Source organism: Nematolebias whitei, chromosome 5, assembly GCF_014905685.2.
Source record: "Nematolebias whitei isolate Nwh7 chromosome 5, NemWhi1, whole genome shotgun sequence".
Classification (NCBI taxonomy): Eukaryota; Metazoa; Chordata; class Actinopteri; order Cyprinodontiformes; family Rivulidae; genus Nematolebias; species Nematolebias whitei.
Genome location: NC_056502.1, coordinates 13,252,086 through 13,277,109, shown reverse-complemented (window position 1 = coordinate 13,277,109; position 25,024 = coordinate 13,252,086). Strand labels below are relative to the sequence as shown.

General features: G+C 38.3%; 1 protein-coding gene across 1 annotated transcript in view; it reads left to right on the top strand.

Moving 5' to 3' along the window:
- The window catches only part of arhgef1b (Rho guanine nucleotide exchange factor (GEF) 1b), a 28,003-nt gene extending 3,172 nt beyond the window's left edge, over window positions 1-24,831 (top strand). Inside the window, exons 3-28 of the mRNA XM_037676860.1 lie at window positions 438-536; window positions 2,613-2,655; window positions 2,805-2,910; window positions 4,716-4,856; window positions 11,082-11,111; window positions 11,929-12,037; window positions 12,160-12,223; window positions 12,441-12,470; window positions 12,840-13,004; window positions 14,029-14,167; window positions 18,229-18,419; window positions 18,512-18,658; window positions 18,960-19,042; window positions 20,420-20,545; window positions 20,672-20,786; window positions 21,949-22,049; window positions 22,208-22,282; window positions 22,372-22,447; window positions 22,878-23,045; window positions 23,138-23,225; window positions 23,299-23,406; window positions 23,513-23,565; window positions 23,660-23,800; window positions 23,906-24,013; window positions 24,151-24,335; window positions 24,760-24,831. Coding sequence (XP_037532788.1) covers window positions 438-536; window positions 2,613-2,655; window positions 2,805-2,910; window positions 4,716-4,856; window positions 11,082-11,111; window positions 11,929-12,037; window positions 12,160-12,223; window positions 12,441-12,470; window positions 12,840-13,004; window positions 14,029-14,167; window positions 18,229-18,419; window positions 18,512-18,658; window positions 18,960-19,042; window positions 20,420-20,545; window positions 20,672-20,786; window positions 21,949-22,049; window positions 22,208-22,282; window positions 22,372-22,447; window positions 22,878-23,045; window positions 23,138-23,225; window positions 23,299-23,406; window positions 23,513-23,565; window positions 23,660-23,800; window positions 23,906-24,013; window positions 24,151-24,335; window positions 24,760-24,831 — 2,763 coding nt within the window. The remainder of the gene's footprint in view (window positions 1-437; window positions 537-2,612; window positions 2,656-2,804; window positions 2,911-4,715; window positions 4,857-11,081; window positions 11,112-11,928; window positions 12,038-12,159; window positions 12,224-12,440; window positions 12,471-12,839; window positions 13,005-14,028; window positions 14,168-18,228; window positions 18,420-18,511; window positions 18,659-18,959; window positions 19,043-20,419; window positions 20,546-20,671; window positions 20,787-21,948; window positions 22,050-22,207; window positions 22,283-22,371; window positions 22,448-22,877; window positions 23,046-23,137; window positions 23,226-23,298; window positions 23,407-23,512; window positions 23,566-23,659; window positions 23,801-23,905; window positions 24,014-24,150; window positions 24,336-24,759) is intronic.
- The last annotated feature ends 193 nt before the right edge of the window (window positions 24,832-25,024 follow it).

Sequence of the window (25,024 nt, the reverse complement as noted above, 5' to 3'; positions counted from 1 at the left end):
ATATATATATATATATATATATATATATATATATATATATATATATAAACAGCGTCTTTTATATCGGAGAGTTATTTTGATGGAATGGCCGATATTTCACTTTATCGCTAATATCGGCTGATACCAATACATGCCGATAATGTCGTGCATCCCTAGAAAAATTCCATAAATATGTCGCTTTGGCGTATAAGTCGCAGGGCATGCAAATTATGAAAAAACAAACGGCGACTTATAGGGCGAAAAGTACGATAAATTCTTTAAACGGGACACTCGAGAGAGGGAAGGACGGTTGTGCCAGATTTAGTCACTGGCGATTTTTTGTCTTAGTTCCTGTCAGGTAAAGCAGTTTCCCTGCAGATACTATGATAACAGTGAGTAAGAATAAAAAATAACTCATAAATAACATGGAACTCATGTTTTTTTGTCTCCATTTTCAGCTGTGTTATCTTCACGTTGACCTCATCAAGAAACTCAGTGCAAAAGAGACCAAAAAACAGTATGTGGAGTTCCACAACACCTTCCTGGACAAGGGCGCTGTAAGTAAAAAAAAATCACTGTATTTTTTTATAAAAGAAATGCGATGGTAATGAGAATGAATTACTGACAAAGCAGCAAAGACTATTACAAGACAAAATAAATAAAATACCAAAGCTAATGTTTTTGAACAGTAAAACACCTGTTTAGCATAACAATCAGACAATAATTCATAATATGTACAAAAGGCATATTGCATTTGTAAGCTTGTTTTGTTTTTATTGTGTTTTGACTGATATGTGATATTGACTCGTATCATGAAATTATCTGAGTTAACACAGTATGTGCGGCACATACCACCCTCCTTAATTTACATAAGCACACTTACGTGGCTTTGTAACTACTTCCGTTGCAGACATAATGGTACCAGGCCCAGTTTAACAGGTAATGTTCGATAAGGGCTATGGAAAATTATGTTCAAAGAAAATGAAAGGGGGGAAAAATGTACAAGGTAATTGGGAGGCATGACATGAAAAAATCTAATCTGAGCTGCAGTGATAACAAACAGAGCATGAAGCTCTGAAAAGTAGTCTGGCAACTGGTCCAGACTGGAATTAGAAGGGTGAAGGGTTCCAGTGAAAATCACAGTTTGTCTAACAGCTGAGAGTGTACACGACATTGCATAATGTCTAACTTGACGAATGGCTTCCTATAAAAATTAAAAATAAAACTACAATCTTCAATGTTACTGCATATTTTAGTCAAGTCAAATAAAGAAAAACTTGTTTGCTTTAACTGGAGTCTAATAATTCTGATTTGAACATGGACAGAAATACCACATGTGGTTTTTATTGTCTCAACTACAAAGCTTGGAGGTGGTTTTGTTGATACTCTGTTACATGACATATATAGATATTTAGGGACAATTACATTTATAGAAAGCACTGTAAAAAAATGTATTAAAATGCAAGCTAACAACCAGACTTTGGTTTAAACAAAACTTTGAGAATATGAATATTTTAGTATGATACTACACTACAGAGCATCACCAAGGTTATGTATTCCATCTGATTAGAATTCAGTCTGTCATCCAAAATAATAGTTTTCATGAAAACAGAACACTAAACAGATTAAAGTCATGTGTGTTTACTGTCAATTTAATATGAGAGGAAACACTGTCCTTTTTAAAAGTAATGCATTTGTTTAAAACAAACTGCTGTGTACTGCAAACTGCTCAGGTGTAATCCTTAAACAGTTCTGATAAGAGAGAAGGACACAGTGTGAACTCGGGTTGTTTGTATGAACTTTCTGTGTGTTTTTTTCAGTTTGCTCTGTTTTCAATCTGAGCTGCTCCACTCCGTCTCTGCATGTTTTGCTGCATCACTCCTCCCTGCACACCTGGCCTTTGTCACTCTCCTCTTACACCTCCCCATCAGACTCTCTTCATTCGGCGCTCACGTCCATCAGCTAATCCAGTTTCGTCCTGCACTCTTTCTCTTTCAGTCTGTCTTTAAAACGAACAACTTCCGTTCAGGACTGTGGGGAAAAAACCCACAGGAGGAATCATTCTGCCTCATTAAAAGAACAAAGTACCACCCCGCCCAAGTTTTTGTTTGTTTGTTTAATTTTTGTTTTGGGAGAAAAAACAATTAAAAACAGGAGATCAGAAGTAATGTAATATAATTATGTTATTCTAATTTAACATGCGCTTTCTAAAGAAAACGGTTAAAATATAATTTTAAATAAATAAATAAATGTTTCCTTGTGATCTCACTGACTTAAAGTTAACCTGTGTGGCTATTTTCCTGGCATTGATGAAATTATAATCTCCTTTTGCCTTTTTTATATTAAATAAATCAAATTAAATTAATTATAATCTCCTTTTGCCTTTTTCAAAACAGAAATCTGGTTCTTGTTTAGTCAGTTTTTATTTCTAGTGTTAAAATGACCCCTTGTGGAGATGGATAGTCCCTGCACCACGTTTTTCTTTACTTTGCAAAGATAGTAGTGTCCAGAAAGTAAAGACAAAGAGCTATATTTGATTAAACTTTATAATATTTACATAATGTTTTGAAGGTAAGAAAATAATACTTGTCAAAAATATTTTCTGAACCTACTTGTCTCTTGATTTGTTACAGATTCTCAGAGTGACTGTGACGCCTAATTTATCCAATGAGCTGGGTAAGGTATCTTCCAGTATTTTATGTTTGGACTTTTTTATTACAGTAAATACAAACTTAAAACCAGAATAATTAGGTTTTTTTTTTCATTATTATTATTATTATTGGGAAGTGATGCTCACTAACATTTTTCTCTCTTTTTTTTTAAAGACCGGACCCGCCCAGATTTGCTCTCAGATGATAACCAAAAACGTTTGGCTCACGAGGTTCAGGATCAGCAGATTTCTGAGATAATTAAACAGCTGGAAGACTTTAGGTAAGATTCTCCAATTCCAAATTTTTAGTTGTTTGTGTTTTGTTTTTGAGAATTATTGATCCATCATCTGAGAGGCTTCGGCTACGTTCACACTGAGTTATTGCTCAAATCTGATATATAATATGTTTTGCGGGATCATTCACATCATACCTTAAGTGTAACTGCCATCAGACTCCAGTGTGAATTTTCTATGATGCTGTCCACATGCGCAGAAGAAGACAGTAACACGCTGTGTTTAAAGAAATAAAGATAGATGCTACATGTGCGTATTGACTCCGAAGTCATTGTGCAATCGGAACCAATGGAATTATTATTCTGACATAACCGTTTGGTCCAGTGTTTATATTTGATCTTGGCTCTTTACGACTCCTCCAGCACAGCGTGGTATTGTGTTTGGATCAGGAGTGACATGCAGAAGGGAGAAACAAACTCAAAGATGTATCTCATAACATCTGTATTCATACAATCTGACACCAACGTTGGTATTACGTTGCTGTTGATTCTCACTCATCCAGGTAATGGCTAATTAAAGCAATTAAAAAGATGAAGCAAATAGACTTCTGTGCTGTAGATAACAACATACAGAGTTCCAAGATTAAAACTGCACAAGGTTATAATCATTATTATTACTTGGCTCGATCTACTTCATGTAAATGGATGACGTAGAATATGACTGTTCAGACTGTGGTCTCTTTGAAAAACATTGGTATGTATCTAGTTTAGAGCCACATATGAAAAAGACTTGTCACATTTGAAGAAGTCAGGTTTGTCACGTTCAGACTTGCATGAAAACATGGCTATATAAGTCACATATGAGTTAAAACAAACAACAGATTTAAACCGCTTTTCCCTGCTGAACAACTTCTTTGGCTCTGACTGACGCTGGGCTTACAAACTGTTTTTGGGACTTTCACACTTTGGTTGTAGCAGTCAGATCATTGTCACTAATGTGCCCAGATCTTGTCACCCTTAATATAACAAAATTACTTTTTTACACCACATTTTTGATTTGTACTTGGATAAATAAGACTTAATAAGAAAAACATTTAAATTTTCTTATTTTGGCTGTGATAGTCCTCTTTAACAACAATATGAGGCCAGTTTTCCTGCTGCACTGTAGACTGGTTAAGTATGATTAATACTTATAGCTTTCATGAAGACTTTGGTCAGTAAACACATTTTTAAAACTTTTTTTTGTGCAGTGTGTAACACTTGCAGCTCTAAGTACAATACATTTGTCATATACGTGTATATTAACCTGAAGATGCATTCTGTAAACATTACAGACATAAAGAAAATGTTAGAAGAGTTTCAAAAAAGGCTTTATCTGTATCGCATAGGTAAAATCAGTAGAGTAGTTATTTTCAATTTTCATTTTCATTTCAAGCATATTTAGTCAAAAATGAATGGGACAAGATCCTAAAATAAGACCACTATTGATTAAAATATTTTCAAACACCCCACAGTGCTTTTTCTGTGGACCCCAGAAAAATACAGAGAATGACAGAGTGCCGAGGAAAATAAAGGTGAAATAGTTTTATTTTAAAAGCAACTGTTCAAGTCATTTAGGATGGCAGCAATTTACTTGGTCTGGACTCTGCCTGGACTTGAAAGCTTGTCAGTCTGGTCGAAACAGCATTTTTTAACAACAGATGACATAGAAAGTACAGAATAGCACTCCATTAAATCAAAATTATTACTTTACGGGTTCCATCATAGCCAGACTTGCATATTGTTTAAATGCCATGCTTTTGTTATTATCTTTGAGACACTTTTCACACAACACCCTGCTTTGTGTTACTCAGGCAGAAGAGGATGATGGGTATGACCCTCAATGAGAATGAACTGATTGATGTCGAGAGCCACTATCCCACCGACCGAGTCCCGATGGAGATGAAAGAAAAATCTATGGCTGAGTACCTACTGGAGAGGATGTTTGAAACACAGTGAGTGACTTTCTCTTCTTATCAAGAGTTACTGAGAGCATAAAGCCTTCTCATTCTTCAAATCTTTATAATTATCTGCAAAGACATACAGTCGGGGCTCATCCTGCAGTTGCTGTGGCGACTAAATATTCCCCAAGTGCGAAACTGTTAAAGACTAGAAGTGAAAATACATAAATCTCTCTCTTACTTGTTCATCTACACGGTGGTAAAACAAGTTTTTATAGTTTCTGTTCTATCAAATTTGACATAAAACACAGGCAGGAGATAAAGTAGGAAATGTGTAAGACTAAGTCTAATGTGCTAATGAGCTAAAGAGACAACTAGGATGCACAAAGCTCCACAAGAAGGAAATAAAGATGGAAGCAGCAGTGCCACGTTGGCAGGAAGACTCCCCACTGGCATTTTGCCAGCATTCGGGTTTTGTATAGTGGGAGGTAAAACACTAGGAGAGATGGGAAACAAAAGTGCCAGAGGGTCATCAGTGCCGGATAGTTTTGGTTTTAAACACTGCAAAAGAAAAGGCAGCAGTAGATCTAGAGGAAAGTTAATCTATCTTTGACCCCACGTCTCACTCCAGCGCATTATCCTCTCCAAGAAACAAGACTGACAGAAAGGGAAAGGAGGCCAAGGAGAGGGCAGAAGACTGTCTAACTTAATTTGGTCTGCAAAGCAATAAAGAAGTGGAAAAGGAATGAGATGCACCGTGTGCTCTCTGCTATCATCATGTGAATACATCAACAATGATGGAGGACATAAGTCTGTACAAGTCTTTAGCAAAGACGTTATAATTAATTTAAGATTCTCTAAGATGCTGTCACAGAGTTGGATGTTTGTCTCCACTGCACAAATGATTCAGCCTCATCCTGTTTATTCCTGCTGGCAATCAACTTTTAGATTTATCCCCCTTTATCTCCATTGCCTTTAAAAATCTCATACACACAATCACACTTGCCTCTCCTTTCTTTGACCACAGCATAGTGACCTCATTTCCTCGTGCTGCTCATTGGTCTCTGTGCTGATGTAAAGAAGGTGATTGGACCGTTAGACTGAATGAAGGGAAATCCTTTGGAAACTCCTCCCCTTTCTTTATGTTAATCTCAAAACATGAGGGTCAGATTTCCACAGTCTTGCCTGCTTGTTGCATCAGACAAAAACATGGTTAAATAGATGTTTCCGCTGCACTGGAGCATTTCTGGCTCCTGATCCTGTTTGCAGACTTTTTTTTAACAGAGGATCTGGACCACATGTGAAAATCATGAAAATAAGCGTCCTTGAGGTCTACTGATGTAAACCAATCGCCGTGACGCAGGAAGCACAGCAGGGAAGCACGAGACAGCATCTTGAATCTGCATTTTTCTCAGATGCTTGCTTAGAGCCTGCAGGTCTAAGATCGCCCACATTCCACGGCTTCCTTTTGTTGGCCTGAGGAAATAACGTGAATAAAATCCCGCGTGGCTGCATTCATGAGGATTTAAACTTTTTTTTTTTCTAACAGCGAGGAAATCTCCTTTTGTAGGAAAGAGCAGCTTCTCCCTCTGCTTGTGACTGAATCACTCCTTTGAAACTGCACTTTTTTTTTTTTTCATTTACCATTTATTTATACAGGTAGTCTCATTGAGCCACGAGAACTCATTTTCAAGAGAGACCTGTTTTAGGGAGCAGATGGGGGTTAAGGGCCTTGCTCATGGGTCCAAAATGGGGCAAATGAGGATGGGGCAAATGTGGGTGCTTCACCTACCCCACCCACAATTTTGATGTTGTTGGGGCTGGGACGTGAACCGGCAATCTTCGGATCACAGGCCCACCTCTCTAACCTCTGCGCCACCACTCCCCCCATTGTAGACTATATCTTATATATACATTGCTGCCTGTATCTCCTTTTTTATAGTTTTTTGTTAAAACCCACTTGAAGTTTGTGTATTCTGCCCACATTTCTTCTTTCACTGTCAGACGGCTGGCCGGTCAGTCTGTCAAACACGAGACTTCCCTCTTGTACAGGGGTGTCCACACTTTTTCAGCATGCGAGCTACTTTTAAAATGATCAAGTCAAAGTGATCTACCTACTATAAAAATACAAAGCATATACTTATTTATAAAAAAATATTAAGTATTCTTTATTTGTACAATATAGGGGCCGAGATGGGGTAGAGGCAGGGCAGCCGACTCGAGACCCGAAAGTCCCAGGTTCGATCACCAGCCGTTCCCACATTTCGTGATGTCTCTGAGCAAGACGTGTAATCCCTAATTGCTCCCGAGGCGCCTACAGAGCTTCCCACTGCTCCACCTGGTATATCCCAGCTGCGATAGGTTAAATGCAGAGAACAAATTTTATTATTGTATGGAAACATACAATTATGACAACACATAGCACTTAGTTTCTTAGTTATGTGTTGATATAGATTGCATAACTGCATGAACCTATATTGTGCAATACAACTCTGTACATTTTTTGTCATTACCTTACTCTGATGACTTGGCACTGAATGGAATCAACCAGGGATGCATAGTCCAGACAGTAGCTGCTGATAGCCAGCCTCAAGCAAACTTCCAAATGATCATCAGTCATGGTGGAACAGTATTCGGATTTAATAATCTTCATGTGGGAAAAGGCTGACTCGCATAAATACGTGGAGTCGAATAATGCAGTCAAGGAGATAACACATTTCCTCATGTTGGGGCACTTTTCCTCTTTGAGTAAATTCCAGAACTGTCCATGAGTCCTGGACTTAAGCTGAATATCAGTTTGTAGTGTCAAAATCTCATCCTCCGCTCCTGAAAAGTTTAGTTGAAATACTGTTTCAATCTTTGATACAAGTGAAGCAACCTCAGCATCTTCCTGAAAAGGGTAGTCAAGTCGAGTCAACTTTATTTATTGAGCACATTTAAAACAGAAACTGTTATCAAAATGCTTAACAATAACATCAGTGGGAGTAAAATTAATGGAAAAAATAAACGCCACACACTAATGATAATACTGAAGAGCTGCTCATTTTTTGACTAACACGTAAATATGAACATATCACTCCTGTCTTTTCTTCTTTGCACTGGCTCCCGGTTCAGTTTAGGACACAGTTCAAGCTGCTACTGTTTGTTTTTAAAGCTTTGAATGGCCTTGCACCACCTTATGTTTCAGAACTTTTGAAAGTCCACCAGCCCAACAGAGCTTTACGGTCTGCTGGTCAAAATCTGCTGGTGGTGCCACACTCAAGGTGCAAACAATGGGGGGACCGGTCCTTTTCTGTTGCAGGCCCAACAGCCTGGAATACTCTTCCCTATGAGCTGCGTGCCATTTCTGATCTAGTTCTGTTCAAAGCCAAACTGAAAACATACTTATTTAAAAGGGCTTTTAATGTTTAACTATTAGTATTTTAGTATTTAGTATTTATTTGTTTATTTTATCTCTTTTACCTTCTTTTATTCTCGCTGTGTTTTTAATTTGCACTGATTTATTGTGTCCTGTTTTTAATCTTGTTTTATCTTGTAAAGCACCTTGGTCAATGCAAGGCATTGTTGGAAGGTGTAATAGAAATAAAGTTTATTATTATTATTATTATTATTATTATTATTAAAAAGCATTTAAAACATAGGAACGTTGATCAAAAAACACTAAATCAACTCGCACTGTGTGAAATGCCTGCGAGAAAAGATGTGTTTTTATCCGAGATTTGAACTCAGGAAGGGAGGTGGCCTGCTTAATGTTGGGGGTCAGGTTATTTCAGAGTTTGGGATCCATGACTGAAAATGTCCAATCTCCTCTGAGCTTCAATCTTGTTTTAGGAACAGCCAAAAGCAGCTGATCGGATGATCTCAGGACCCGAGAGGGAACGTATGGTTCCAGTAGCTCTGAGAGGTAAAGGGGTGCAAGGCCATTTAGGCACTTGAAGGTCAACAGAAGAATTTTAAAGCCTATTCTAGTAAGCACAGGGAGCCAGTGAAGGAGGACAGAACTGCTGTAATATGTTCAAACCTACAAGTTCTGGTTACAAGCCCAGCAGCAGTATTCTGGATGAGCTGGAGACGTGAGATGGAGGCCTGGCTGACCCCAGCATAGAGTGCATTGTGGTAGTCCAATCAGTTCATGACAAAGGCATGGACTAGTTTCTCAAGGTCAGGTCTGGACAAAACTGGCCTGAGCTTAGCTACCTGTCTTAATTGGAAGAAGCTTTTCTGCAGAACAGAGTTGATTTGTTTGTCAAACTTGAAATCAAAGTCTAAAACCATCACATTCCGAGATTTTTATCAGACTGTTTAAGATATGGCTGAAGAGGGTTCAGGTTGACAGGATCAGAGGCGGCAGTTGAGCTAGGGCTAAAGACAAATGATTTCAGTCTTATCATCGTTAAAACTTATGAAGGGTAGCACATGAATGTTGATGGGCTCCAGTAAAACAAAGTCTTGAAAGCGTTTGTCTAACTCTGACAGACAGTTCTCATTCTGCTCTGTGCAGCGTGCACCGTCAAGTTGCACACCTGCCTTCCCTTGCGTCTCCAGCTCTGACGTGAGGTTCTTGGAAGTTTGCCAAATCGTGGCACTGCAGCTTTAAGAAGAGATGTTGCACTGAGCTGATCATATCGATCACGGTTTTCTCTTTTCCTTGCAGCTCTACATTAAGGTAATTCTACATGTTGGTCAGATTGACTAAAAATGCTAAATTGGAGGCTAACTGGGCAACTCTGTAGCTTGCTAGTTTTTTGCGCGGTTTTATGCACATGCGTGGTGGTGATCCATGTGTCAGAGAAGGTCAGGTCTCAGATTGGCAGCCCTGTATGTCAATCAAGTGACAAATTTCATCGTGAGGATGGATGATAGACTGACGTCTTATTTTTTTATTCCATTCGATCTACTCATATTACCTTTGCGATCGACCGGTAGATCAGGATTGACGTATTGGGCACCACTGCTCTACTGGCACTTGATCGAGATGCGCATCTACTTCCATTGTGCATGCAAATGGACTTCAGTTTGTGCAGGACTTTATTTCTGGGAGAGGTCTCTCTCCCAAAGGACCGAACCCCCAAGTGGGTGTATGTTCATATTTTTCAACATTTTTAACGGCGCCCTCGACTTGTAGCCTGGATGCGACAATTTGTGAGCATTTATTTATTTTTGACAGAAGATAAATGTGCTTGTGTGACACTGCTTCTGTAATTTTGTGACTGAAAGTGGGGGGGGCAAGTGGGCCGCTGCCTGATCAATGGCTTGGCACTGGGGAGGCAGGGCTGAGGTTGTGAAGGCAAATGTGCGTGTCTGGGGAGATGCAGCTACAGAGACTCTGCTCCATCATTTCAGATGGCAATGGATCAACAGCCTTGAGTATGTTGCCCCAACTTAGTTCCAGCTTCTAGTTCAGTAACCTGTGAACCTGGCGGTTAAGGTCCTGCTTGGTACTTGTTGAAGCATCACTGGGTTGCTACTGGACAATGTCAACTGACGGGCCAGACTGTGACAAAGCACACCGTGGGAGAACCACACTTTGGGTGGGTGTCCCAATCTAAAAATGTATTGCCACGTGGGCAGGTGTCTGCCTGTGGGCTCTTCTCGGGTTTTGTGGAATCCCTAACCATCTTCATGTTCCAGGGAGATTCGTCTGTAAAGCTATGTGTAGCAGGTGACAGCTAAGCTAATCAGCTGTGGCTAGGCTAGGGGGAGCATTGCTGCCTCCCAGTGGGTAGCTTGAACTGCAGGAGTATGGGAACAGCCAACACATGGCAAGAGATGCAGTAATTCACTTAAAAATATGTATATAATTTTCTTTTTAAATAAAGTATTTCTATTTTCTTATTGATACTGCTAACAATGAACAGATATTCTATTTGAAAATTTTAGAATATGATAAAAAGCTTCAACACGCACAGTAATCTGCTTCTAGCTGGATCAAGAAAAGCTTAGTCACTTTAGATTCCATCCATCCATCCATTCTTTTACTCGCTTCTTCCTTTTTCGGTCGCGGGGGTCATTGACGCCCTTATCCAGTGGTCACCGTGTGAGAGGTGGGGTACACCCTGGACAGGTTTCCAGTCCACCCCAGGGCCACATAGAGACAAACAACCTTTTACTCTCTCAGGCACACCTAGGGACCCACCCAAAACAAAGACTGTAATCAAATGAGTGAAAGAAAAATGCTTCTTCAAAGAAAGAGGTTTTGTCTGCGCCGTGAGTTAACGGTTCATGTTCTTCTTTTGTAGAAACATCACTGGTAACTGTATTTGTCCCTTTTTGTTTTAGATTTCAAGTTGTCTTGGACGAGGAGAAATGGTGAGTTACACTAGCTCCAAATGTTCTCACAGTGTTATTTTTTTAAGTTTCTTCATGTGGTGGACTTGATCTCCGCATATTTAGCCTGACTTTTCTATACTGATAAGTCAAATGCACATACAACATTGCTATTTCTGGTAAAATGAACAAAGGTATGTGTTTTGTTTTGTTTCTTTGTTTTGTGTTATTTAGTATGAATTATTTAAAGTAATTTAAGATGCTTTATCAGGTTAAGATTTAATAATTTTCTGCTATAAATTTCACAACAGAAATTATTAGATCCAGATATGCATGTTTTTGGGCACTTTTATCAGAGTTTATTCTTTTACGTTGTTATTGTAATGCAGATAGAACGATCAGTAAAACTGTGGGAGTTTGTAATGTGAAGGTCTTCTGCTGCATTATCATCCCTGGTGTCTCTTCCTTTTATAACCCATTATCTTTTAAACTCCTCATTTGTCTGTTATTTTCGTTTCCTCTCACTATTTTTAGCTCCTCCTCTTCCTCCTCTGGATAATACTGCTCCTCCTCCTCCTTTTCTTCTGCATGAGTTTATCTTTTTATCCTCATACTCCTTTTATATTTGCTTTAAGATTTTTTTTCTTTTGACATTCTGCAAGTAAACCTTTTTGCACATTATAATGCTTTCTATGCAGCTTTTAATGTAAAATAGGAATTAGCTAGATACTTTGTTTCTCAAGCTTGACTGAGCTTTTAAACAAGTTTAAGAAAAAAAAATCAAATTTTTTTGTAAATATGTGATTATAAACCTGAATTAAATTTTACCGTAACACCTGCATATTACATTTTCTCCTAGCCAAGCCATCTTTACTGCAGTTGCTGTCTACATGAAGCACCTTGGAATTAAATCCAAGTCTGTCGATAGTAAAAAGTCCAGACGGGGTTTCTTTGGATTACCTATAAAGGTAAACATCATCAGTGCAGAAGGACAGCATCTCTGTCCTGTTCAATAAATTAAAATAAGCATTTTTTTTTTGCAAACCTTAAATCAGATTTTAAATTTACTGCTTTTGTGTTGTCATTCCAGGTTATAAAGGATGGCTCTAGGAACAAAACCGGCCCGTTTCATAAAGGAAAGAAACTACCAAACTGTATGAATAAAATACTTTTTCTCATTATAAACATAATTTATAATCATTATATATTAATGTTTATCATTTCTTATAATTTTAAATCATCTACAACTTGTAAATATACAAATCTTTGATATTTTGTAAATTAACGACACATTTTAAAAGTTGAATTTTGTAGTAGTTCTTACATATAAATGTTTATGAAAACATGTCCTGCCCTTCTTTCCTTTTGCAGCTGAACCCGGACCAAAAACGGAGCCTATAGGTACTCTTTGTTCGGAGACCATCTGTAGAATGATTACCTCCCTACTAATCAAACCAAATGCATGTGTGCATGTTCTAAATCAAACTGGGAGAAGATGTTTGTGGGGCATCGTTCAGCTGACTTTGTTGTGGGAGGATGGATGGATGGGTGGATAATTAACTGTAGTGTCCAAGTAATTACCTTGTACTGAACTTACCCTCTCATCTACTGCAGAGGCTCCTGTTTCCACCATACTTACCTAAACCCTTCTTCTATCTCACAATGGGTTCTGACTGATGTTGTTTTGGGGTCATTGTTTCTTTTAAATCTGCAGTTACATTTTTTTAATAGATGTGTTGTGTTTAAAAATGTCTCATTTCTCTTCTTCAGGCAATACTTCAAGCAGAGGCTCCGTGAGTGAAAATACAGTCCTTACCCCCGTCAAAGTGTCTGGTGGCAGCGTAGGTCCGAGCCCAGTATCTGACGCAGAGAATCCTGACGGGTCAGGCAGTAAAAACGGTACTGCCTCCAACTCGGAGCCCCTTCAGCCCGAGGGTAAAACTGCACAATCACACTGATAAATAATAAATTTAAAATGCTAGAAACAATTAAGTACAAATGTTTATTAGGGTTTCTATGGCATCAATTACATCTGTAGTTGTTTACTTTATTTTAAAGTCTATTCGGTTGTTCTTAAAAAAAATCATAAATCAAACTGTTTTGGTGAGATTTGTGGGAAATTTCTGTGGAATCAGAAATTAAATATTATATTTACAAAGAAGATGAATTGTGAATGACGTTGATTAAAAGGTTGTGACAACCCAAGAACCCAGCGTCTGCCATGTCTGTCAATTTATCATTTATTTAACCTGAAGTGGAAATGGAACAATATATGGCAAAGAATATGATGGAGATATATCCAAATATGTGCAATAATTAAAAAACAAAACGCTTAGAGGTCACAATGGTGAAGTAGTTCTTGGTATAGTTGACCTCTTGTGCAAACTTGTTTTTTTCAAGTCTTCTTTGATAATCAGACAAAACCTATCTTTATGTTTGCAAACTCATAGTTTTCTCTATATCAGAAAAATATTCCAGACGTCATATTTTATCACATATGCCGTATTTTGTATAATTATTTTCAGATTAGCTATTATCCGCTGTGCTCAATCTTTAATAATAATAATAATAATATCACAATGTCAGCACTGTATGTTTCCATACAATGGCAAAATTAGTCTCTGCATTTAATCCATCCACCACCAGGTGGTGCAGTGGCAGCTATTGAAAGCACCCCGGGGGGCATTTTGGGGATGAGGTGTGCTGCCCAGAGACACCACGTGATATGCAGTGACTGGGGATCGAGCCTGGGACTTTCGGGTCCCAAGCCGGCTGCCCTGCCTCTACACCATCTCGGCCCCCGAGTGTAGTATTTATGTACTTGAACACAATCTTTGAAATTTTTTGTTTGTTTGTTTTATTTGGGCTTACGTGATTTTCTTGTCTTTTGTTTATTAAAAAATAACTAAGGTTATAAGTTATAATTTGCATATGGAAAAATATTTTCCTTCTCTTACAGGCCCATCAAGCAATCGCCCAGAGCCTCAGACTGTGCCGGACAGCGTTGTTGTGTCTCCTAGGCCGGGAGCAGAGCTTACCATTGTGGAGCCCACCTCACCAAATGAACCCCCCTCAGTGGAGTCTTTGGAGACCGACAGGTGAGAACACCGGGGATGTTGATGAAAAGAGCATCCTCTGGTGGAGTGCAAACCTTGGCATTATGGATCACTAAAGATTAAGGATCAGATTATAATGCGTGACCACGGGAAAGTGGGGGCAAGCAAAATGTGCCTGAACTGTGCAAGTTGAGGGAGCGTGGTAAAACTCCCCCAGCAGTCTGTCCCTGCTGTGTGCTAGCTTTTGTTCTGCCTCCCGTCGCTCGCTAGCTAACAGAGCCTGCAGCATTTTAAGGAAGACCCTCACCAGGTGAACATGGACTCAGCCCCTCTGCCTTCCCTTTCCCTTATTTCCTTGTTTTTCCTCGTCATCATAATCATGTTCACTTTCCCTGCTGTCATTCTGTCCTTCCTGTTTTTGTCCTGATTCGTCTCATTTTTACATCAGAGCTTCATTGCATTTTTTTGTTTGCAACATTTTGATCAGTTACCTTATTTTCATTGCACTCTGGTAAATTATAGCCGTACACTAAACACATTTTCCTTTATGCTGATTCATTTGTTAATGTTCCAAATCTGCATCTTTTTAGTAAATTAACAGGTTTGGATGTTTAGCCAAACTGTGAACATTTTGTATAGTTCTTAAAAAGGCAAGAAATCTTCATGCTGTATTGATCATTTTAGCAGCCAACAGTGAGCATCACATCTAGTTCAGATTATTAGCTGCTCAATCTATGTGCTTTTTAAGGTGTCTATGCCCGCCGTGGTCAGGGTCCGTCCTTCGTCTTGCTTGTCTTCCCCAGTTTGTGTGGTTACATGTTATAGCAGAAGCTTTAGCGCCATATGTGGCATGCAGCTCGGACAGTGGTCTAATAATAGCACATTTAGGGTCTCACTTTGGGGTGGTGCACATGCATGTTATGGTTGTCACTGTGGCTGACGACAGTTGTGTAAAGGGGAGTGTGTAACAACTGTGGTGTCCCCTGTTTTTGCAGACGGAAGACAAGGTGGGTGTCAGCGCCCTGACAGAGTCACGGACTTGCTTCAGGCCTTATTCTGTTCACATATGATGCAAACACAGCAGAGCACTCACATGCATACACACCTCACAGTGAGCCTTGTGTTCCTGTTATGATCCAACACAAACTGGCTAAGTATTTTTAAAACTGCTTGTGAAGGGATTAGCCTTACTGTTGAGACCAGTTGGTTTCATAATAGCTGATGTGTTTGCAAATTGTAGGGAAGTGAAGAATGGTTGAGACAAAAGACGTATTGTTGCCTAACTGATCGTTACTGCAGCGTAGTGAGATTTGTAGACACAATGCATGGCTGCTTAACAGACTCATGTTGAGTGGCATTCAAATGCTTCTGTGTATAAACATACTTTGTTTGTTTAACCATTATATTGTATGCATGTTATACGTCATACATATTTACTTTTCATTCAGTTTCTTTTATCTGTATTCTGTAACTGGCATAACTAATTCATCATATTCACCTTCATGATAATCTCAGATCTCATCCTCAATATTTGCATGTTTTTGTTTTTTTCTCTCTATTATTTCAATATTTTTGTGTTTTCATTGCCTTTCGGAATCTTCTATCTGTTCTCCTTTCTCTCTTTTTCTTCTTTATGTTTGTTCTGTCTGGTACTCCCCCCCCCACCACCACCACCTCTTCTTCCATTACTTTCTGTCCATTCTTTCTTTCTCCTTTTCCTGCTCCCCCCATCCACCTCCCCTCCCTTCAGTAGGAAAGTGGCACGCAGTGAGAGCGCCCGCGTGGACCGCCATTCGTCACGGCGTCGCGGCTCTTCTCGGGCCAAACAGTCCCGCTCCCGAAGTGACGTTGACCTGCAGCCGCCTCCTTGTACAACGCCTGCCCCACTCTCCCCCCAGCACCTCCACCCGTAAGCTGGGCAAACCGCCTTCTAATGGCTCTCTGGCTGGAGAAGTGCACAGCAGGGACAGACAGAATGCCATGTACTTGTAGATGAAACAAAATATTCATTATAGTTGTTTTAATTCATTTTTAGTTATATTTGTAATTTACTTGGACAGTCCAAATTATTTTTAAAGGTATATGTTTGTCTTTTTTTTTTTGTTTGCTTGTTTTATTAAAAAAAAAAACTAAGCAAAAAATAAAAAATTTTAACTTATTGTTGACACATCCTAAGGTACTGAAACAGAATAAACTGAACTTGTATTTGTTTTTGTTGAGTTAGGACAGTATACGCTGATAAATGCCATGTCAGCCCATAATTAAAAGTTTAAATTTAGCCTAACCTTAAAACTTCCCACAGTCAGTTGCACATCAGATATTACAGAAGTCCAAGTAGACTAACAGGTCATCTTCAGTCAAGAACTAATTTTGTTTATCTAGTTTGCACTCAACATCCAATGTGTGCATGTAACATCTGCACCTTCTCCTCATGTAACAGTGTCACATTGTACGAAAACATCTCCCCTTTAGCAAAGTTCTTTGTCCCCTGTCACGGAACGAAGAGGGGGAATTGGAAATACCCTCTTTCTGTCTGTCCATGGATATTTTGAGCGTGATAACTTTAACAAATTGTGAGGTATCGACTTCCATTTTGGTGTGAGGCTACATTTAGGTGAAAGAACAGTTCCTTTAAAAAAAATGGGTTGCCACGGCAAAATCCAAGATGGCTGCCACCGTAAATGCAATTTTTTAAAATGTTTTTTAAATTTATTTTTAAAATGCAACATTAAATGCATAACCATAACCATAAATGCAAACATAAATATATATTAACCTTGTGAGCTGGACATCTTGAAGAGTAAGCTACGTGTCGACTTCCATTTTGGTTACATCTAAGCGTAAGAAAGGTCACTATCAAATATCGGGTTGCTGCATCAAAATACAAGATGGCCACCGCCATACAGTGGTTGTTGAAAGTTTGTGAACATTTTAGAATTTTCTATATTTCTTCATAAATATGACTTAAAACATCATTTTATTTAAAAAGCGCCTTTCATGACACCCAAGGACACTTTACAGTAAGAACAAAGATCAACAGGAATAAATTACATAAAGAATATAAAATACATAAAGAATATAAAATGCATAAAGAATATAAAATACATACAGAAAAGTTAAGGATAAGCGAGTCTAAGATGTGTTTTCAGAGCAGTCTTGAATATAGAAAGAGAGGTGGTTTTTCTTAAGTCAGGGGGTAGAGAGTTCCAGAGATGAGGGGCAGAGCATGTGAAGGCCCTGCTCCCCATGGTGGAGAGGCGGGCAGAGGGTACATGGAGGTGTAGTGAAGAGGAGGATCTGAGAGAGCGAGAGGGGATGGAGATGTGTAGGAGGTCAGACGCACCAGACACTGAAAGCAAATGTTCATGTACTTTTACCACTCACAAATATGTAATATTGGATCCTTTTCCTCAATAAATAAATGACTAAGTATAATATTCTTGACTCACTTAAAAAAGTAGGTAAAGAGAACCCAGTTAGAAACTACAAACTTTCACTATTCAAGTCTCTCAGCTATGGGGGACATCTGCTTACTGGTTGTTGATGTAAGCTAAGCATGGTCAATGTAATTTAAACCCGATAGATGTTTTTCATCTGGAATGAAAATGTGCAGCTGTTAGATTATTTAAAGGACTATTTTTTTTCTGCATAGCCTCGCAATTTTTTATTTTTATTTTTTTGATGACTGGCTTTCCTAAATTAGACGATTTTTATATTCTTGGGATTTTTCCCCAAATGTTTTATGTTGAAATGTTGAAGTTTGTTCTAGAGTAGCTCATTGCCTGTGTATGACTGTAAATGATCCAGTAGGTATGGTGCTTGGTAACTTACTATTTTTGGCATGAAATATAAAATGTAAATATATAAATATAAAAATAGCATCAACACTAGTAATAAAAAGTGGCCTATTTGCTAGATTTTTTTTGTTTAGCTTTTACTAAAATGGTGTTACTTGTTTACATTTTTATAGACCAGCTTTTTTTTATTTTTATAAAAATCTCCAATAATTCAGCAATAAGTTGTGTTGCTTTTTTAGCACTGCCTATTTTCTACATGGTTAAAAAAGGTAATCATTATAACCTAATTCTTCTCATCTACATTAGTTCTGAGGGGCTAGCTTTAGCTCGTGACAGCTCCAGCCAGTCGCCCACCAGTCCCTCCCCACAGCTAGAGGAGATAGACCCACGTCTCCTGGAGTTTGAGCAGGATCCACCCAACTGGAGGGAGCTGGCCCCTCCTGATGCTTTAAAGAACCTCAGCAAAAAGGAGATCAAGAGACAGGAAGTTATAAATGGTGAGGATGAGCAAGATAACAGAAATGGAAAGAAACGTTGATTTCTATATAGATTTGTTTGAATGTTCTGCAACTTTCATTTTTCTTCTTAGAACTGTTTACAACAGAACACGCTCATGTGCGAATGCTGAGCGTTCTTCAGATGGTGTTCGTCAAGCCGTTGGAAAGGGAGGCGTTCATGGCCTCTTTGGAGCTTGATGCCATTTTTCCCGGCCTTGATGAGATGCTTGAAGAGCACTGTGAGTGCTGCATTTTAACTGTGTTTTTCTATTCATCCTGTTTTACACCTGAATGTTACTTATTCAGTAAAGATTCATGTGACATATGAACCATTTGCAATAAAAACTGATAGCTAAATGGGCCACAAGTGCAGATTAAATAAAATATAACTTTTAATAATAATGTGAATTTGCATTTGTGGTCTGTAGTGTTATTTATATATATATATATATATATATATATATATATATATATATATATATATATATATATGCTATATAATTGCATCTGACACACTTGAACTTTTCTTCTAAATTTCAGGTAAGTTTTATGAAAACCTGAAGAAGTTGCGTATAGATGACAACTATATAGTTAAACACATCAGCCCCACATTGCTCAACAGAGTAAGTTGATTTTTTTCTTCAACTTTTTTCTTTAAAGGATGTACCCAAGTGATAATGTACTAACCAATAACAGATTTTGATACAAACAATGTATGGTTCACTGCCCAGGAGCAACATTTTATGAGGGGCGGTATGAGCGCTCTGACATTTGCACCCTGAACTGTTTTCTTTTATTGTGTGTCCTTTCAATTTGTGGAGCTGAGTTAATTGGGAAAGTGGGTGCTGTCTTTATTGTGCTGCACCTTTGTTGCTGTGGAGGTGTCACTGAGGGAGGGGGTCAGAGGATAGGTTAATCTCAGGCAGGGTCATGCGGTCAGAAAGGCAGAACTTTTCCTGTAATTATGAAAAGTAAACCAAATAAATAAAATGAAAACATATTTTTGTTTGTTTGTGAGAGAAGAGATAATTCTATTCCAATCATTGTAATCATTAATCACCGGACTGGCAAATCTATGCCAAAAAAACCTGACTTGTACACTTTTTCTGTTCAAACAGGAGCTGACCCTTGTATGGCAAGCCGTTGTAAACTATAATCAAATCCCACTCTTCCTTTAGATTTAAATATAAATAATAGTTTTCTCCTTAAAAAACTAATATTCTTTTAGCATTAGAATTTAAATGTAAAATGTCCACTATCTTATTATTAATAATATAAATCAAAAATATCTACAGTTTTAATTGTAGGCTACCAACAGTAAAAAAAATAAAAGCATCTAAAATCTTTATTAACATTTAGTTACCTTTTAAAAAGTTGGATAGGTGTTCCAGATATTTACAATTCAATTCTACCTGGTCAAAATAAACACTTTAAATATTCAGAATTATATTCTTCATATCAGCATTTGACCTGATTTAACATCATTAAATCTAAGATAAATTATTTCATTTTTCTTCATCTGTGTTGAGTTTCTATCAGCAGAGATCCACAAGTCCATATTTCTTGTCTAGAATGAGCATTGTTGACGGAATGATAATTCTTATTTATAGAACCTTGTGTTTTAGATATTTAAAATCACTTTTGGTAGTCACAAGTTTTATTCTAAAGATCTAAAAATGTTGTTTATGTCACTGTTATATCTAAAAATGAGTTTCTTTTCTTTCTTTTTTTTAATTAATGGAGCGGCAGCGGTGTTAGCAGTTAAAGTGTTCACCTCAAGGGTGAGCAGTTGGGTTGGAGAGAGAGGTTTGTGTCTGGGGGGTGTAAAGGTGATGAAGGTGTGCACCAAAGTGCAAGCTCCCCTAGGGCACAATTTGTGCTAAAACAGCTACGAGTGCTGACTGTGTAATGTAACATTTATAGAGTTTACTGGTTTGTATGACTATGTTTTGCTTTTACCCAGCACCACACAATTGTAACTGTACATATTTGTGTTTAAGTTTGACGGAGCAGAAGGAGAATGGTTTCGGAAACTGACAGCCCGGTTCAGCAGTCACCAGACGTGGGCTCTGGAGCAAATCAAGAGCAGGCAGAAGAAGGAACCACGCTTTAACGCTTTCATACAGGTATTAACACAGACCCAGAAGCAGACTCCAGAATAAATTAAAAAGATTTAACAAATGGATGTATTCACTGACGCAAGAAAGCACGGGAGTGGCATCGTTCTGACCCTGTTTGTGTGTCAATCTCAGGAGGCAGAAAGTAAACCTCAGTGCCGCAGACTGCAGCTCAAGGACATTATTCCCACAGAGATGCAGAGGCTCACAAAGTATCCGCTGCTGCTGGAGAATATCGCCAAGAACACAGGTATGTGTGTTTATTACAATAGTCTTTTTGCTGTTTGTGTCAGTCTTTGCTGAAATAATTAATACTACTGGTGATTTATTGGGTGTTATTATTTATAACTAAAGCAATTAGAATTTAGGTGCTCAGAATGGGAAACATTTTTTGCAATAATATTCTGTGCAGTATTATTTTTTCAAAATGTAAAATTTGTACGTAAATGGAAATTGGGAGTTTAAAATTAATCGTACTTGTGCATACACTGTTCTGTGAATATAGTAACAATAAAAATTGTAGCATAGCTGCCTCACATGGTAACGTTAAAGCTCAATTCCATAAATAACTTCTTACCCAAAGGGCTTTAAAAAAAAATAAAAAATTATGTGTAATGCACAATTTGTTTGTTTGAACCTTATTAAAACCTCTGAACCATTTAAAGAACAACAAGAAAAGAATTTTGGATTTATTCAGCAACAAAGTTTTACTCTTTAATCTTGATTTATTTTATTTAATCTTCTTTAAATATAAGATTAAAAAGGAAAATGTCAAGAGGATAGGTGTTGCTAATTATTTGCTACAATCACTTAATTGGAGAGCTGTTATCAGCATATTAGTATTTTAAATATTTTACAAATAAATGTCAAAACAATATTTGTTAATAATTAAACTATTTAGTTTTTAATTTCTTGTAGAAGTTCTGTAGAAATAATGTGGAATAATGATGGAAAAACAGGTAAGATTCTCTGTAATTTTGATATAACTGATTGAAAAATAAATGTCTTCATTACTTTTTATTTCTAAAGTAATTAAAATCAAATCGAATTTCATAGTAGACCTACTAATGACCCTTCATAGCATAACTCATCTCAATTGTGTAAAAATGCTGCACACTAATTTAGAAAATCACATATTTTAAGTTAATAATAGAAACCAATAACTCAGTTTTAGTTACAAATGTTGTAATGTTGTAATGTTGTAACAAATGTTGCTCTTGATTGTTTTTCTTTTTCGCTAAAAGCTGCACAAAAATGCAAAGACGAATATTTTAAACAATGTTTTTTTTTATCATTATCTAACAATTGGGATGTGAGACAATCCATCTTCACAATGTATTTAAACAGTGGATAAATATATATCCACTGAGTGTTGTTTTATTTTTAGCTTTGTGTTTGTTGCCTTTTCACAGAGGACCCCAAAGAGAAGGAGAGAATCCAGGAGAGTGCAGAGTGCTGCAAAAAGATCCTCAACCATGTCAATGAAGAGGTCAAAAATGTGGGCAACATGTTGGTAAGAAACACCAACTCCAGCTCTCAACGAACTGTGATGCACTTACTGAGCATCAGGTGGAGTCTTTTGAAGCTCCCTGCTCTTAGACTCCTGCTGCTTCAATGCTGAGCTCATCAAATGACCGTCTGACTGCCCTGTTTGTTTTCCTCTGCTCCCAGTCTCTAAAGGAATACCAGAAGAAACTGGACACATCAGGACTCAAACCCATGAATGACCTTTATACTGAATATAAGGTGTTTTTATTACAGCCAAGTGCTCCACATTATTAGTTGGTCTTGGTTTTTTTATTGCATGATTCTCTCATCACTTTCTTCTATTTTAGAATATTGACTTGACTCAGAGGAAGATGCTTAATGAAGGTCCACTAATCTGGAGAGTCACCAAGGAGAAGACTATTGGTAAATCTATGTACACTTGTGTGCATTTTTAGTACAAAAAGTTCAAAATATTTATAACATTTCAGAGTCGTTGATTAATATCTTAAAAGATATTTGTGGTGAAATTGTCTGGCTTGGTCAGTTCACTCGACTGACGTGGGGGGAAACACTTAAATAAGCTTTTATTTTAGGATAAATTGGTGTTGTTTCTTTTTCATTTCCTTTTTTTTTTACCCAGCTGTCCTGCATCTGTCTGAGTTTGACTTCCCCTCTTTTGTCAGTGATGTTTGTAGTGCAATATAAATGTTTCAGGACTAAGTAAAGTCTCTTAAGATAATAATTTTGACTTTATAAAGCATGCAGTGTTTATGGAGCTCAACAGCTGACTAAAGAACATGGTATGTGAAGTAACCTATGTGTGAACCTGATAATACTTTCATTTTTCTCTCAGAGGTGCAGGGTGTGCTGCTGGGGGACCTGCTGGTGCTCCTACAGAAACAGGATGACAAAGTGGCCCTCAAATGTCAAAGCAAAAGTAACATTGCTGTGCAGGAGGGCAAACAGATGCTGAGCCCCATTATAAAGCTGGACTCCGTTTTTCTCCGCGATGTGGCAACAGGTTAGCGACACAGGGCTGTGCAGTAGATTAACAGGCAAATTTAGGTCACTGTTATTGTCTGATCAAACTAATTTCCTCTTCCACTCACTCAGATCGAAAGGCTTTCTACCTGATATTCACCTGGGAAAGTGGTGCTCAGATCTATGAGCTAGTAGCTTCGTCTCTCGGGGAGAAGAAGGCGTGAGTGTCCAAAACTGTTGGGCAAAAGCTGTAAGTCAATGAACTGTAACTTCATTTCTGTGTATATTTCCAGCTGGACTGAGGTGTTGAAGTCAACTTTAGAAGAGCTGAAGAAGAGCGGACCATCCAGCATGTTGACTGTGCCTCCCGGGGGTGGAGGAGCTCCTTTAAGTCCTACCACGTACGTGTTTTTATTTATTTTGTCTAAAGCAACGGTCTAGCCTTTACCTGCCAAAGTTCACCATCTCATAAAATTGACGTTTCTCTTCTTGTTTCCCCTCCGTCAGCCTGACCGCCCCCTTGATCCCAACTGAGAATGGAAGTTTAAAAAGCGGCAGTGGTGAGTGCACAACACTAAATAAGCTTTACTGATAAGACTTTACGGCACATTTCTAAAGACATGAGATGAAGCTGAGCCCTGTCTCCCTCTGCAGATCACGACAGGGACAGCTTGGCAGATGACAAGTCCGATCACAGGCACAGGCTGATGAATTTCCTGACAGAGAAAGGCCTTGGTGTGTTAAGCCACTCCAATAGCAATCAGGAGAAGGTGGCCAACAACGCTCTGCATGAAGGTGATTACTTCACTTTTTTTATGACTTGAGTGGAATTTATTCTTATTTTTTGGTCTTCTCTTCTAGATTTGACTTAAATAACTCTCCAAAAACATTTTTTTTTAGTGATGTCACTGAAAAGGTTGTTAATCGGCAGCATCAGTCTGTCAGAAGACTCGCAGCCAGTTGAAGAAGTTGAAGAGGAGCAATCAACGGAAGGCTCTCAGTCAACAGGTAGACTGGATTTCATGCATGCAGGCAAAATGATTTGTGGACTGACGGTAAACAGGAACTTCTGAAGCTCAGATAATGATCACCTCTATTTTCTGTAATGTTTTGGTTCCCACATCTTAATTGTTTTTGTTGCACAGGAGAAGGTGAGGCCACAGACATGGGTTATTTGGAGGTGAATACCAACATGTGTGAAAGAGAAGGTGCAGAGTCAAAAGACAATGAAGATAGGAACATCAGTGCACCCCTGGTGCTGTCCCAGGAGAGGATGGACGAAGTGCGCCAGAGGCTGCACAGCCTGGAGGAACAACTAAAGAAACTACAGGTGAACGGAGAGGAGGGTGCATGAGAATATTGAGGGGAGAGCAGTTTGTATGACAGAGGCAGATAAAGATGGGAGACAAGAAAAGATTGGAGCCGAGTGGAAAGAGACGCATATCTGTCCATTTCAGTCATGATAACTTAAGTAAGGAGTGAGCAGTGGACAAAATAGGGCCAAATGGCACCGAAAAGAAACCAGAGAATAGAAAACCATTTAACCACTGCTGTTACTGCTTTGCTGAAAATTGCCTCGTGAAATTGGACTTGTCTAAAAACGGCTATTATGTCCGGCACTTGCAATGGGATGTGTCAGGGAAGCAGCGAGGGAGACAAAGGGTGAATGTTAAGAGGAGGAGGTTGAATTGCGTCTGTCTGTAAGTGAGTTTGTTCTCAATTCCCAGGCTGATATTGATTTTTCTGCATTGCAGGCTGTTGAAGAGGAGCATCACAAACTGCAGGAGACCCTTTCTGAGTTCTCTCTAGAAGAGGGTAACTTCTAGTAAGACGTCATTTTGCCACCTGCTGGCCACTGGGTGAGAACACTGCACTGAAGTTTCACAAATTAAGTCTTGTTCCAAGTTCCAAACATCTCCTTCATGTCAGAACCCAGCCTGAGGAGAAAAAAATGGCCTTACGTAAAAAGATTTATGTAGGTTTTTGATCTAATCAAACACTTTTGCATGATTTTATATA